At 33.2% G+C, this 17452-nt stretch overlaps 1 protein-coding gene across 1 annotated transcript; it reads right to left on the reverse strand.

The window, feature by feature from the left end:
* Window positions 1-1599: 1599 nt before the first annotated feature.
* Window positions 1600-15018, reverse strand: LOC139864152 (uncharacterized). The gene is made up of 2 exons (XM_071852739.1): window positions 14069-15018; window positions 1600-1681 (listed from the first exon to the last, which is right to left on the reverse strand). The coding sequence occupies exons 1-2, from the start codon at window positions 15016-15018 to the stop codon at window positions 1600-1602; spliced, it is 1032 nt and encodes a 343-aa protein (XP_071708840.1).
* Between the last annotated feature and the right edge of the window lie 2434 nt (window positions 15019-17452).

Below are 17452 nucleotides of genomic sequence, written 5' to 3' on the forward strand. Positions count from 1 at the left end.
AAAGAATAGAAGGTGTGAGTTGTAAGAAAACGAAGAAGGTGGATTTATAGTGAAATATCAGACAAAGCAATCAAAACAGATCATCGCATTTAATCAAAGAGGATCTTAATTTCCTTAATTATCGAAGAACCAAATCTTATTACAAAGATTTTCTCTAAATTCCATGAATTCCGGAAATCAATCATAACTACGTCATCAGTTAAAACGATTCTACAGTTACTCATTTCACTCTCTTGCGATAGCTTCACTTATACTCTTCGCATAAATCAAATTGTTTTATCTATATTACTCAATGATGATAAAACTTTATTTATCAACTCATATTCGTCATGAAAACATTCTAATAGTTAGCCATGACAACCTCGATCAAATTTCGGGACGAAATTTCTTTTAACGGGTAGGTACTGTGATGACCCGAAAATTTCCGATCAAATTTAAACTTTAAACTTTATATGTTTCCGACACGATAAGCAAAATCTGAAATGTTGAGTCTCGAAAGTGTTGAAATCAATATTCATGTCATCAATTACCCTTCGACAGCTCACGACAATTCACGAACCACTATTTATAATTAAATACTTATATATTTGAATATATGAATATATAATAATAATTTGAAATATAATTAGAAATATAACTATTGTTGTTATTAAAGTTATTATTAGTAATATCATTATTAAGTATTATTTGTATTATTATTATTATTATCTTATTTCAAATTATTGTTATTATTACGTTTGTCTTTATTTTTATTTTTTGATATTATTATTTATGTTGTTATTATTATTATTATTATTATTATTATTAGTAAGTTAGTTTATTTTAAATATAAATATAATTATTAATATTATTATCATTACTATTATGATTATTACTGTAAAAATAAAACACTTTATTAATATTACCATTTATAATATCCTTATAACCTTTTTACAATTATTAGTATTATTAATCCAAATAGTAATATTATTATTACAATGATCATTAATAGAATTATTCTTATTATTACTAATTCCACTATTGTTATCATTAGTATCAATATTTTTATTATTATTATTATTTATTATCAGTAATAATATTAATTATTTGTTATTATTAGTATTAATATAATTATTATTAACGTTATTAAAATTGTAATTATTAATATATTATTTAATTGTTTATCACTGAATTATGACCAATATATACTCGTACAGTTTAGGTTAAGTATCACAATCAAACAGTGCTTATCTTGTTTCTTATCTGATTTTATTAAACAGCAAGATCAATTATAGTACGATTCAGTTACTGATCAAAGTCAGCTTTATATTTCTTTATTGACCCTCTACTTGAGATTGAATCCAATCAAAGATACAAACAATTTCAGTTGCAAGTCGATCTCAAACTTTATTTATCTGCTGTACCATTTGATCCCTTCTGTCGACTTCTATTACACTACAACACAACAGGGTTTAATTTATAATTACCACATCAATTGTTCAATTACACCTTACATAGATATTACCTGTCATGATTCAAAAAAGAACACAGAAATATTATAAAACCCGGCCACACTTCACCATCGTGATTAAACTACTCCCTGTTATGGTTCGTTTTGATTTATGTTTCATCCATAAAACACCACCACTTGAAACCATTACCACCTCCATCATCCCCTCTCTCTTTTATATCAATCTTATGTCTGTTCAGAATCACCACGAACCACTTTAACAAATCATATTTTCGCAGCACCACCGCCATCGTCCACCATATCTCTCTCTCTAAATTACTTCATGAAACTCAAGTGATCAACAACCCTTGAATTGGTAACCACCTTTGTAGCTGCAACTTGTATTATTTTATGTAGATAAAACAAGCCGCATGCTATTAAACAACTAACAACAATATGGTGCGTGCTTCTTTTTTTTTATCTTTTCCCTTTGTTGGCCGGTAGCCTTTTAAAATCAAGACAAACATTATATGATAGATTCATTAGATGAGTGGGTCTCATCCCGTAAAGTAGGAGTATTGAGGCATGCGTGATTTTTCTTTTCCTTGTTTTCTGTTGAAACCACCGAAGACCACCACAAATTTGCCACTAATACGCTATCACTATTTCTGTCACGCCAAAACTGTAGTGACCCGAACTTTTCCATGTTTATATATATTAATTGAGATTGATATTTACATGATTAAATGTTTCCAACATGTTAAGCAATCAAACTTGTTAAGACTTGATTAATTGAAATAGGTTTCATATAGACAATTGACCACCCAAGTTGACCGGTGATTCACGAACGTTAAAACTTGTAAAAACTATATGATGACATATATATGGTTATATATATAGTTAACATTATATTATGATAATTAAACATATCATTAAGTATATTAACAATGAACTACATATGTAAAAACAAGACTACTAACTTAATAATTTTTGAAACGAGACATATATGTAACGATTATCGTTGTAACGACATTTAATGTATATATATCATATTAAGAGATATTCGTACATCATAATATCATGATAATATAATAATTTAAAATCTCTTTTGATATTATAAACATTGGGTTAACAACATTTAACAAGATCGTTAACCTAAAGGTTTCAAAACAACATTTACATGTAACGACTAACGATGACTTAACGACTCAGTTAAAATGTATATACATGTAGTGTTTTAATATGTATTTATACACTTTTGAAAGACTTCAATACACTTATCAAAATACTTCTACTTAACAAAAATGCTTACAATTACATCCTCGTTCAGTTTCATCAACAATTCTACTCGTATGCACCCGTATTCGTACTCGTACAATACACAGCTTTTAGATGTATGTATTATTGGTATATACACTCCAATGATCAGCTCTTAGCAGCCCATGTGAGTCACCTAACACATATGGGAACCATCATTTGGCAACTAGCATGAAATATCTCATAAAATTACAAAAATATGAGTAATCATTCATGACTTATTTACATGAAAACAAAATAACATATCCTTTATATCTAATCCATACACCAACGACTAAAAACACCTACAAACACTTTCATTCTTCAATTTTCTTCATCTAATTGATCTCTCTCAAGTTCTATCTTCAAGTTCTAAGTGTTCTTCATAAATTCCAAAAGTTCTAGTTTCATAAAATCAAGAATACTTTCAAGTTTGCTAGCTCACTTCCAATCTTGTAAGGTGATCATCCAACCTCAAGAAATCTTTGTTTCTTACAGTAGGTTATCATTCTAATACAAGGTAATAATCATATTCAAACTTTGGTTCAATTTCTATAACTATAACAATCTTATTTCAAGTGATGATCTTACTTGAACTTGTTTTCGTGTCATGATTCTGCTTCAAGAACTTCGAGCCATCCAAGGATCCATTGAAGCTAGATCCATTTTTCTCTTTTCCAGTAGGTTTATCCAAGGAACTTAAGGTAGTAATGATGTTCATAACATCATTCGATTCATACATATAAAGCTATCTTATTCGAAGGTTTAAACTTGTAATCACTAGAACATAGTTTAGTTAATTCTAAACTTGTTCGCAAACAAAAGTTAATCCTTCTAACTTGACTTTTAAAATAAACTAAACACATGTTCTATATCTATATGATATGCTAACTTAATGATTTAAAACCTGGAAACACGAAAAACACCGTAAAACCGGATTTACGCCGTCGTAGTAACACCGCGGGCTGTTTTGGGTTAGTTAATTAAAAACTATGATAAACTTTGATTTAAAAGTTGTTATTCTGAGAAAATGATTTTTATTATGAACATGAAACTATATCCAAAAATTATGGTTAAACTCAAAGTGGAAGTATGTTTTCTAAAATGGTCATCTAGACGTCGTTCTTTCGACTGAAATGACTACCTTTACAAAAACGACTTGTAACTTATTTTTCCGACTATAAACCTATACTTTTTCTGTTTAGATTCATAAAATAGAGTTCAATATTAAACCATAGCAATTGGATTCACTCAAAACGGATTTAAAATGAAGAAGTTATGGGTAAAACAAGATTGGATAATTTTTCTCATTTTAGCTACGTGAAAATTGGTAACAAATCTATTCCAACCATAACTTAATCAACATGTATTGTATATTATGTAATCTTGAGATACCATAGACACGTATACAATGTTTCGACCTATCATGTCGACACATCTATATATATTTCGGAACAACCATAGACACTCTATATGTGAATGTTGGAGTTAGCTATACAGGGTTGAGGTTGATTCCAAAATATATATAGTTTGAGTTGTGATCAATACTGAGATACGTATACACTGGGTCGTGGATTGATTCAAGATAATATTTATCGATTTATTTCTGTACATCTAATTGTGGACAACTAGTTGTAGGTTACTAACGAGGACAGCTGACTTAATAAACTTAAAACATCAAAATATATTAAAAGTGTTGTAAATATATTTTGAACATACTTTGATATATATGTATATATTGTTATAGGTTCGTGAATCAACCAGTGGCCAAGTCTTACTTCCCGACGAAGTAAAAATCTGTGAAAGTGAGTTATAGTCCCACTTTTAAAATCTAATATTTTTGGGATGAGAATACATGCAGGTTTTATAAATGATTTACAAAATAGACACAAGTACGTGAAACTACATTCTATGGTTGAATTATCGAAATCGAATATGCCCTTTTTTATTAAGTCTGGTAATCTTAGAATTAGGGAACAGACACCCTAATTGATGCGAATCCTAAAGATAGATCTATCGGGCCCAACAAGCCCCATCCAAAGTACCGGATGCTTTAGTACTTCGAAATTTATATCATATCCGAAGGGTGTCCCGGAATGATGGGGATATTCTTATATATGCATCTTGTTAATGTCGGTTACCAGGTGTTCACCATATGAATGATTTTTATCTCTATGTATGGGATGTGTATTGAAATATGAAATCTTGTGGTCTATTGTTACGATTTGATATATATAGGTTAAACCTATAACTCACCAACATTTTTGTTGACGTTTAAAGCATGTTTATTCTCAGGTGAATACTAAGAGCTTCCGCTGTTGCATACTTAAATAAGGACGAGATTTGGAGTCCATGCTTGTATGATATTGTGTAAAAACTGCATTCAAGAAACTTATTTTGTTGTAACATATTTGTATTGTAAACCATTATGTAATGGTCGTGTGTAAACAGGATATTTTAGATTATCATTATTTGATAATTTACGTAAAGCTTTTTAAACCTTTATTGATGAAATAAAGGTTATGGTTTGTTTTAAAATGAATGCAGTCTTTGAAAAACGTCTCATATAGAGGTCAAAACCTCGCAACGAAATCAATTAATATGGAACGTTTTTAATCAATAAGAACGGGACATTTCAAAAACAACCCAACAAGCTGTCTTTTAGGGCTGATACAGTTACAGTCGAGCCAAGTTACTTCTGTCTTGAGTTAAACAACGAATAAATGGTGATTCTATATAATCATGGTGAAAATGTGATAATGATGATGAGGTGCTAGTGGGATGTTTTTAAAGTAAACCAAAAGGGACTCAACCACTAAATTTTGTTTCTGTTATTTAAAGAAATAATTATAAAAGCATGTATAATTTAATATTTCTAGTAATCGAAGTCAGTTGGTGGATTAGATCAAGTTAATGGAAGATGAGGTATGCATGATATGAGTATGAAACAAAGTTAGATAAAGAATAAGGATATAGAAATAAGGGATAGAAGGTTATAAATCCGTAAAATTACAAGAAAAGAAACAACAGTGAAATGGTTTGAGAGGTGTGTGGTCTAGCTAGAGGTCACGAGTTCGAAACCTGGGGAGAGGCAGTATCTTTTATTTTTGGAAGATAAACCCTCCTGTTTTTCTTAGTGATGGTATTTAATTCCTTCTAGCCAAGTACCCTAGGCCAACCATCACAAGTGCAGCCCAACAAATTCGTACACGGGCCTGGGTTGCTGTTTGATGTACACGGCCCAACAAGCCATAATGATCAGCCTATTAATTCGATGATTTATGATGAAGTGAAGGAGGAGAATAGAAAAGCACGAGTTTAATACATTTAAGTTATAGTTAAAATAGAAAAACAATGGCAGAGCAACTGGTTTGGGATGTCATTGGGTTAGCGGGAGGTTGTGGGTTCGAGCCTGACTTGGAGCATTTCTTTTTAGGAAGAGTTATGAGGTAGTTTTCTTCTTAGTTATTATTTATTATTATTATTATTGTTATTATCATTAGTTATGATTATTATTACTAGTAAATCGTTAATATCATAACTCTCATTTACAGTACAATTAATTTTTTACAAGTATTATTACTAACATCATGGTTATTACCCAAAATTGGAATTTTTATTAACATAAGTGTATCATTAATGTTATTATCATTATTTTTACTAATATTAAATTAGTGTAATTAGAACTACTGTTTCGATAAACAAATGAAGTACATACATAAACATATATATATTTTACACACATAACATAACAAAATTAATATTTTATATACGAAATGAACATATAAAACATATATGTATTATTTACCTAAAAATGATATAACTAATACATCTATATATATGTGATCAATTACAACTATGAATATTAATAAATATACAAATGATATAGGTTCGTGAATCCGAGGCCAACCCTATACTTGTTCAATGTCATTCTATGTATTTTTACTACAAAATACATTAGGTGAGTTTCATTTGCTCCCTTTTTAAATGCTTTTGGAATATATATTTTTGGGACTGAGAATACATGCGCTGCTTTTATAAATGCTTTACGAAATAGACACAAGTGATCGAAACTATATTCTATGGTTGAATTATCGAAATCGAATATGCCCCTTTTTATTAAGTCTGGTAATCTAAGAATTAGGGAACAGACACCCTAATTGACGCGAACTCTAAAGATAGATCTATCGGGTCCAACAAGCCCCATCCAAAGTACCGGATGCTTTAGTACTTCGAAATTTATATCATGTCCGAAGGAGGATCCCAGAATGATGGGGATATTCTTATATGCATATTGTGAATGTCGGTTACCAGGTGTTCAATCCATATGAATGATATTTTTGTCTCTATGCATGGGACATATGTTTATGAGAAATGGAAATATGAAATCTTGTGGTCTATTAAAATTATGAAATGATTATTTATGTTAAACTAATGAACTCACCAACCTCTTAGTTGACACTTTAAAGCATGTTTATTCTCAGGTTTGAATGAAATCTTCCGCTGTGCATTAGCTCATTTTATAGATATTACTTGGAGTCATTCATGGCATATTTCAAAAGACTTTCATTCGAGTCATCGAGTTCATCAAGATTATTATCAAGTCAGTTATAGTTGGATATATTATGAAATGGTATGCATGCCTGTCAACTTTCGATGTAATGAAAGATTATCTTTTTAAAAATGAATACAATGTTTGTAAAATGTTTCATATAGAGGTCAAGTACCTCGCGATGTAATCATATGTTGTGAATCGTTTATATTCGATATGGACTTCGTCCGGATGGATTAGGACGGGTCTTCACACAAGTAGCATCACATAAGCAGTAAGTATAAGAGCTTGAATCAAACAGCACCTGAGGCAAAACATGCTAAAGTGTCAACCAAAAAGGTTGAGTGAAGTTCATAGGTTTAACAAAAAGGTTGTCGTTGTTTTAGACCACAAGATTTAGTTTGTAAAGTTGATCTCCCGCAGGATCAAAAAGTTATGCCAATGCGTGATATTTAGACTAAATGTTCAAGTTTGCCCCATGACAAGTTGTGTCTGTCCTTGTCGGTTTAATTTCATTATTAAGTAATACAAAGACTTAGTCAAATGTATCGGGGACGTTACTCCCGATAGGCCTACCCCCAATAATTAAGCATGCAGCAGCAATTAAAAATATCACTGTAGGGACTTAGTCGGACAAAGCCAGGTATAGCATAGTTTAATAGTTTAGTACTTGTGTCTAAATTGTAAAAAGTAAAAACAACATGTGTCTCACCCCAAGTAAAGTAAGTAAGTTTTCTAGCAATAAAGAGGGGCTATGAATTCACCTTAAATAGCAGTTGAAGTATTCCACGCAAGAAGGAAAGTAAAGCAAGTAAGTGATCTGGATATCAACCTAGAGGTATAACATTTGATTAGTTAATGTCTAACTGACATAAAGTATGTTTATTAATATAGCAACTATATTGACAGTGACGGTTTTCGAGAAAAGTTCCTATTTCTCAAAAGTTTCTATTTTTGGAAACTTACTATTTATGGAAAGCTTCCACTTATAGTAAGCTTCTAGTTTAAGAATGTTCGGGTTATAATTCTTAACAAAGATGTTGTACAATCTCGCCCAAACTTCGTTGCTAACATGCAAGTTACTCGAATGATCTATTGTTACCGAGTGGCCCAGGATCTCTTGACCAGAATCTAAGTCTTTGCATTCGAGATCCACAAGCGTCCCATAATGGTAACAAGGATCACCCTAGGCCACAAGTAGCGGTGATGTTTGTAGTCTTTGTACGCTATCTTTAATTATAACTTTCACGTTAGGTGTGTATATACATATATATTCATTAATTCGATTTTAATTATAATTCCTATATATTAATTCATAAAAATACTTTTATAATTTTTAGTAACATGTATTACTAATTATAACATGTTATTTATTTTATTTTTAATTGCAGATAATTTATAAAATTATTTACATGTTTTGGTAAAAAAAATAATAATAATAAACTGAAGTAAAAAGTAAAAAGTAAAAAGTAAAAAGTAAAAAGTAAAAAGTAAGAAAAGAATACTTACTAGTAGTAATTCTTCAAAGAGAGAATGAGAGAAATTTTGGTGTGAGTTTGAATAAGAAATAAGGAGTATTTATACTTGAAAAAATTAGGTAAAAAGAATAAAATAATTAAAAGAAAAAGAAATATTTTAATTTTTAATGGGATTTTAAAATTCAAAAGTATTAAATGTTAGGTCATGGGATAATGCACAAAATAAAATAATAAAAGTAGTTTTTCCATTATAATTTTTTTAATTAAAAAGTAATTTATTTATTTATTTATTTTTAATTAATTTTTTTAAGGATTTTTTTTATATAAATAAACAAATTGATTTAGTGATTTTCCAAGAATATTTGTCAATATTTTTTTTAATTAATAAATACAAATTTTGCATAAAAATAATAAATAATTCGGTATTTTATATTTTTAATAATAATTATGATTTTAATTATTAAACTATAGTTTTAGTAAGTTTGTAAATATTATTACAGTTATATATAATTGGATTTATTATATAGTTAAATATATAATACATTAACTAAATAATAAAAGTGATACAAAGTTTATATACTTAGTTAAATTATGTCAAATTATATAAATTAATAATATATTATTTATTTAAGCGTACATTGTTGACTAAAAATTACTATTCGGTCAATATTTAATTGTATATAACAACCCTTAATACATATAGTCAGGCAGATAACCCTGGGGTTAATTCAGTAAATTTAGAAGTCGAAAAGTGAGGGTTGTTATAGCTGCTGTGGGCGTTGATCTTCCGTTGGCCATTGATGTTCTAAACAAAATTTTTGACTCAAGTCAAAATCCAGTATTCAAATAATAATAATACAGTATATGGTAACCAACATGGAATCAACACAACACATGTTACTTAAGTAACGCAAATAGATTCAGATACCACAAAATCGTCATACATTAACGTAAATATCACACCGTACAAAGGTTAAACAACAGTAAGTTCCATTCATTAATTAAAAGTTGCATACATCCGCATAAGGTTCGTACAATACATTAGTGAAACATGAAACTACAAATGGGATTACATAAAGAAACCCAATACAAAAGCCCTATGGTGACGGTGGGTAAAGAATGTCCATCATGTGGGACACCTGGTCCTCGAGCTCAGTTACCCGAGCACGGAGGGTATCCACCTCCCTCGTCAGTTCCTCGACAGAGGGAGAGGCTGGTGGAGCAGGCAGTGTCGGTGATGCAGACGATGCTGGTGGAGCTGGTGGTGCAGACGGTCCAACACCAGAAGTAGATGCTGCTTAACGGGGAGCCTTACATATGAATGGATCAGCAGGATACGGCACAAGCCGCTTACGGGCGGTAACTCTAACCTTCAGTCCATGTGCGTTAACGAACGACCTACCTCCGTTAACCCCCGAAATAACAGTACCATCGAAACGATATCTCTTCTTTGGCGGGGTAGAGGGTGGCTGCACGGGTGCCTCCTCAGGGTCCTCGTCAGAATCATCGTCGGAATCCTCGTCGCTAGAATCTTCGGATGACGAGTCGTCGGAATCATCGGAAGGCTCGGCCAGTAGTCATCAGTCGGTATCTGCCGGGTGGAATCGGCACGACACGTCCATCAGAAAGGCGTCTAGCCCAATGATTATGCTTATTCCGGAAAGGAACGTCCCCATATTCCCCATGAATCACAGCACCACCGGAATGGTGCTGTGGCTCCGAGGGTCCTGGGATGAGTGGAGCTGGAATCTCCAGTGGATCCTCATGTCCGTCTGAGATGATCACTGGGTCGGGTGCATGGCTACTGGCTCCAGAGGACGAAGCGCCAGAGTCGCTGGAGGGTAAAGAGGACGGGATCTGTGTGTCGGCAGCAGTAGCAGGCGAGGTAGCGGATGAGTCTAAGTCGCTCTCCAAAATGATAACGGGCGGGACATCCGACATCTGAACAAGGAAAAATAACTTTTTCCATGTCAGTAAGTCAGATAGCAAGCACGTATTAGGCAAAGTAACTACGATAGTCTAGATCATCTATAGTAGTAAGTAGCATGTCAATAATGACAAGTATCATGCAATCGAAAGCAGATAATAGCATTCAGTAGTGAAAGCAAGTAACAGTATACGGCATATAGCAGTAAAAGTAAGCAGCAACATGCAGCAAGTTCCGCAGAAACAAGTAAACTAGCAAGTTGTAGATTAGTCCTATTAGTGAATCCTACTCGGTCCGGTCTAGACTCACTAATGCAACCTAATTCCCTACAACCAATGCTCTGATACCAAATGTGACGCCCCGTACAAAACCATCGTGTACGGATCATCAACAACAGGATCATTACAAGGTCAAACACTATATGCTGCTTTAAAATAAGTTTGCATTCATAAGAAAAGGTGACGTCATAACCAACGCCAAATGTTTAACATACGATAAGGTGCCTCTACGAATAGAAGGCGATAATAATAGTACGTGACCCAATGGTCGTTACAAATTCATTGTTCAAAAGTAATAAAGTTTGAATGCAAAATAAACGTTTCATGCGAAGACATCTCTAATAAGCACAGCGGGTGTCTACAAAGCATGACAACTACAGCGGAAGCAACCAAACCTTAAGCACCTGAGAAAAATATGCTTAAAACGTCAACACAAATGTTGGTGAGCTATTGTTTAAGTATAACAGTAATGTAAGGTAGGCCACGAGATTTCAGTGTTTCAAAACAGTATGAAAAGTATATGTATAACCGTGGGCACTTGGTAACTAACTTAACGTAAATAACACCCCCTAAAAGTACACTTGGTGAGTGCATAAGTTTATGAAGTATTAAACACCCGTTAAATGCTAGCGCTACTAGCCCAAGTGGGGATGTCAAACCCTATGGATCCATATCTAAGATTCACGTTCACCGGTTTAAAGACCAATGACTAAACGTTACCGAGCTAAGGGGAAAGTTTATGCCGTTGTATAACCCACACATATATAAAGTTTAAGTACTCGTGCCTAGTATGTAAAACGTAAAATGCGCATGTATTCTCAGTTCCCAAAATAGTTAAAGCAAAAAGGGATGCTATAACTCACAGTAGAAAGTAGTAAAAGTCGATACGCGGGAATAGTAAGCAAGTGGTTGGTCCGGAAGGTCCTCAACCTAAGTAAAAAGTTACTAAGTCAGTAAATTGTTCCCAAAGGATTAAAAGTACGTAAATTAGGTCTTAAGTATCATCATCATTCATCATTTATTAAAAAGGGTAAAGTAAGTTTCAATCAAGAATAGAGTTTGAAATAAAGGCTGACTTCATTCAGTTGCCACGACCTCTATACAAACTGAAATGAGGTAAGAATAGTGGCCATGGCTCTGTATATGAGTCCCCTAGAGGTTGACCAATTTCCAGAACAAAACTCGTCTTTGTTTGACCGTGGCGACGGTTTAAGTGCGAGTAGGTCAGAAATTTTAGCACAATGTTAAAAGAGTGTAGTGACTTTCGGATGGCCATAAATCCTAAACCGTAACTCGGATTAAGACGAGGTCTAAACAGAAAATCATCTACTCGAACTGAAATAGCTGGAAATCAACTTTTCCAGTAGCCCAGGTTAGGATCAGTTCCAGAAACAGTAAGTAAATGTGTTCTGGTGGGTTCTTGGTGCTTGATGCTTATCACGGTTCTCATCCTTGATGCATATAGCTTCAAGTGTACAACTCGTTGATGTGTTTGCATCATCTTAACCAAGTTTTGACCATCATAACACTAGTGTAAGTCTAAGATATGTAGCACAACTCACTTAAGAGTTGTAAGTAGTTTGATGAACCAAAGTTACATCAAGATCTTAGATCCGACACATACATGAGTTCTAATAGTAATATTAAGCTACAAACTTGAAAGTAAACTAAATAAACAAGATATTAAGTTTTAGAACTTAGATCTTAGCTAGATCTTAAAGATCCTAGACTAGAAAGTCTAGATCTAGTGTTCTTAAGTTAGATCCTTAGTTATAGAACTTGGATCTTCACTTTAATGAAACCATAAGTTATGAAACTTAGATTTTCATCTTGTAAAATGTATGTAAGCTTGTAAGCTCTTATTTACAACAAAATTAGAAGACCATAAGTTATATAAACTTAGATCCAACATATGTATATGAAGTTATAACTAGAAAGTTATACTTCCATGTTCTTGAACTTATAAAGTTAACTTTAGTTTCAAGAAATATGAGATCAAGCTTAACTAGTAATACTTGACCAAATTTAACAACATCACAACTTAAAGTACTTACAAAAGAAAGAAATAAACTAAAGTTACTAGTATTATGTTCATGTTTGTTTCATACTTAAGAAGATTCAAGTCAAGCTTGGATTTTAAGAATTTAAGTCTACAAAACATGAACACAAGTATGATTATAAAGTTTATGAACTTTAAATCTTCTAACATTTAAGTGTGGAACCATAAACTGACAAGTTTAGATTCTTGTTCTTGGTTCTTCATCAAACTAAAGATGAAAGTAACTATGATTACATGAAGATACAAGTTAGAAAACTTGATCTTTAACATAAACAAGAAACAACAACAAGTAACAACAAACTACAACTAGTAAATGATGATGATGGATGGCGGTTTTAAGGAAGAAAAAGAACAGAAAGTAAAGCTTGTTACTTACAATATTTTGAGAGAAAAATGAGAGAAAAGAGTAGTAAGAGAAGTGGTGCAAGTATGTGTGTGAAAGAAGTGAAGTAATACTAGTGAATAGGTAACCAAAAAAAAAATTTGAATTCCTCCCTAGTACCAAGGTGGCCGACAGTTTTAGCAACAAAATGGGAAGGTCAAAAGCAATCTTTCAAGCATGGGGAGATGGTGTGAGCTAGAAGTAGTAATAAAGCTAAATGGCATGGGAAAGAGGTGTAAGTATACATGTAACTAGTCTCCTCATATCACTAACTAATCTTTTTTATCATTAATGAAATACTTGCATAAAAATGGGCTAATTAGTCCATTAAGAAAGTAGGGTGGGCTTCCAAGTCCATGTCTATTAATAAAAGCCCAAGTAATTAACAAATTAAATAAATAAGCCCAAGTAATTAACTACTAACATTAGTTAATTAAAAATGATTAATAATAATTAATCATGAATGTAAATACTATTCAAAATATTATTCGTGATAAGTACGCGTGTCAAAAAGACAAGTCGCGACATGTAAAGTCAATTACGATAACAAGTAAATGTATAAAAATACATTTAATAAAGTGCAAGTATAATAGCAAATATTAATAATTATACGTTGGAAAATCCAGGGTCGTTACAAATATGCCAACGGCCTTTTAGGATCCCAAACGTTCTTTCAACATCTTTGCGAGCGCTCGCTTGTTTCTTTGTAAAGTAAGTACGTTTTTCGTCAACGACACTTGAAAATCCCTTAACAAATGCCGCCCAAGTTGGGTAAATATCGTCAGCTAAATAATACCCTCTACTGTAATGAACCCCGTTTATTTGATAAGGAACGTTGGGCATTTCCTCATTAAGCATTGAGTTGAACAAATCACTAGTGTTTAGCACATTAATATCGTTGTTTGAACCCGCTACACCAAAATACGCATGCCAAATCCAATTATCATACGAGGTGACTGCTTCAAGCATAATAGTTGGGTGACTGTGATCGCCTCGCATATACTGTCCTCTCCACTCAACCGGACATTTTGTCCATGCCCAGTGCATACAATCTATACTACCCAACATGCCCGGAAAACCATGAATCCTTTCATGACCTTCATACAAACGGTGAATGTCGTGCAAAGTAGGCTCTCTTAGGTACACGTTAGCATACAAATCAATGATACACCTACAAAAGTTGTGTAGAGATTCCCGAGCAACTCGTTCAGACATTTGAAGATACTCATCCAACGCATCCGGTGTATAACCGTATGCTAGCTGACGTAGCACAGCTGTCATCTTTAAATGTGGGCTAATACTCCACTTACCACGTGTATCTTGTCTTCGACGAAACCATCTAAAATAATACGGCAATGGATTTGCTGAGTAGCTTAGAATATCATTCATAATCCTAAGAAAAACACTACGCCGCATTCGAAATCTTCGTTTGAAATTATCAGCCGTATATTTGCAACCCTCGTTAAAATAATCGTCCATCAAACGATCGTGTGCTTCATAATGATTTTGACGTATATAACGACGTGAGTTAACTTCTTCTTCACCGGATAAATTTTTAAGTACGTTTAGTGTATAGTTTGTGAACGAGTCCCCGGAAGTACTCGAAGAAGACGACATATTTTGGAAAAAAAAGATAAAAAAAATTGATGAATAAAGATAAAATGTGGTGAAAGGTGAATAATGAGTGTGTGTGTTGAATGAGAAAATGTAGTGTTATTTATAGAGTAAAAAGGAAATAAAAAAAAACCAAAATTAGCCGTTAAACGGCTAGTTTTTTTAAATTTTCAATGTTTTCAGCCACAAACGCCACTGTCGAATTTTGAAGGTCGGAAATCGATGGCGGGATCGACACCGTGCTGGTGTTGACCGACCGTCGATCCCGGCGTCAATTTAGGGGGGACGGTCGATTTTGTAGTGGACACCGTGTGCTCTAACAAAGCTTTAAACTTGTAGCCCATTCAAACGACCTGAACTTAACCTTCTTTACCACAATAAAACATTATTCCTAGCGAGCCAGAAACACCAAATCGTAGTGGGCCCTTGTTAAAATTTCAAAAAATTTTCATTCCTTGTTGAAGCAGAGACGCAAGAGTCAAATGGTTAACAGTGTCATGGTTAATGGCTCGCTTAAGTGACCCGGATCAAGTTAAAAATGCTTATGCAGACTACTTTTCGGTGCATTTTTGAATCAAGTGTGTAAGTAACTAAAGAGGGGTGAGGGGGTGGGGGTTGAGTAGTTACTTAATGTGTTTTTTAAAACTTTTTCAATTTAGATATTAAGATTACTATAGTATGATTTGATTTGTTTGTTCACAAGTGAAGTAAATGCAAAGATAAGGGATAAGAGAACAAACACGGAGATTTATAGTGGTTCGGAAAGATGTTAACTAATCTTCCTTAATCCACTCCTCAATTCTAACGAATTGAGAGTTAGTTTCACTATGATGCTCCAAACTTGGTGGAGTATCCGTATATAACACTAACTCCTCGGTAAGTCACAACTTATGAACCCTTACGTCCCTCGTAAGAATTCACAATCACCAAATGTCTTTACTATAAGACCCTAATGCTTCCACTAAGTAAAACCTCAACTATCTTCTAGATCTCTTTAAGAATATAGTTTACAAGTAAACTCACAACTAAGTTTACAATCACTCTTGCTTGAATCACTCTTAATAGATTACAATAGTATTTGAATAATATCAGTAAATGTATGGAAATGTAAGTGCAAGAGGTGAGTCTTCAACTGCACCAAGGTTTGGCTTTTATAGGCAAGAGAAATTCAAACCCGGCTGACTGCGGCTCACCTCACGGTCGATCGTGGGTGGACCGTGCAGGTCTCTGACTTCTGAATTTTTAGCTGATTGAGATCTTTAACTTTGTCATTTTTCCTTATTGGATGGCTGCAATTAGATGCCAAAAACATCTAAAAAGATCTGCATTACCCCTTTTATCTTGGATGTATTCTTTGAAGTTGACCTTGGCTTAAAAGAGGAAAGTCCTATTGTACTAGTGGTGTGTCATTGATTCCCCTTTATGGTAAATGCAGAATTTTGATCCCTTGACAACTACAAGCTTCCAAACTTCAAGTCACATGTCTTTAAGGCTTTTGTCAATATTAGTTTTGCAAGTATGTGCATTCATTCGTTATTACTTGCAACCTTCCAAATAAGACCAATTTATTTTTAGATGAAGACTTTTGGGAGTTTACACTAAACTCTTATTAAGCATGTAAGTAATGCTTAATGGTTGATTTAGTGGAGAGCATCTATTTAGTTAGGACTTTAATGACCATCCTAATCATTTCATTATTTCGATTTAGATTTAAAAAAGATGACTTTGAAAAAGAACTTATAGCAATACTTAAGTGTTTAACATTAATCACAAACTAAAAGTGTCATTAAGACGTCATTAAGCGTGATTAACCAAGATTAGAGTTTTAGTGACCAAAACTCATTTGGATATGAAAGAGAAAACTATTCTAAGCATGTTGAAATAAGTTTCGTAAATTATAGATGCTCCGAAGTAGTAAAACATTTTTTGATCAAAATTCGAACAGAGAGAACTGCGGTCGACCTATGGTTGACCGTGGAGTTGACCATGCACCTTGTTTCTTAGAACCAAGGTATAGGGCATCCACGGTCTGACCTGCGGTTGGCCGTGGACCCAGCCGTACTCTTCCAGTGTTTTCAAATGACTCTTTTGACTTGTCTATTTTGTGTCATTGGTCGTTTGCTAGAGATTGTGTAGGCTTGTGAACTTGTGTTGTATAATACGTTGTTTAAGCACATAAAACTTGGTGTCATCATCAAAACAAAGTGGTTAACATTTGAATATTATCATCGGATCACTAACCAACAAAGTGGAGTGCAGGCGTCTTCATATGGATAATACTCTTGACTTAGCAGCTGTGTTATAGTTGGAAAGGGATATTCATGAAGATGAAATTAGATTGGTCGTATGAGATTGTGGTGGTGATTGTGCTCCGGGTCCGAACGGGTTCTCGTACTCATTTTAAGGAAGGTTTGGAGCTTAGTAAAAACATATGTAC

Source organism: Rutidosis leptorrhynchoides, chromosome 8, assembly GCF_046630445.1.
Source record: "Rutidosis leptorrhynchoides isolate AG116_Rl617_1_P2 chromosome 8, CSIRO_AGI_Rlap_v1, whole genome shotgun sequence".
Classification (NCBI taxonomy): Eukaryota; Viridiplantae; Streptophyta; class Magnoliopsida; order Asterales; family Asteraceae; genus Rutidosis; species Rutidosis leptorrhynchoides.

Excerpts from the sequence above, each read along its gene's own strand:
- LOC139864152 (XM_071852739.1), bottom strand. The coding sequence starts at position 15,018 with ATGTCGTCTTCTTCGAGTACTTCCGGGGACTCGTTCACAAACTATACA. Across the intron at positions 1,682-14,068 it reads CGCAAAGATGTTGAAAGAAC|ACATAAGATTGATATAAAAG; the intron begins GTTTGGGATCCT and ends GATTCTGAACAG.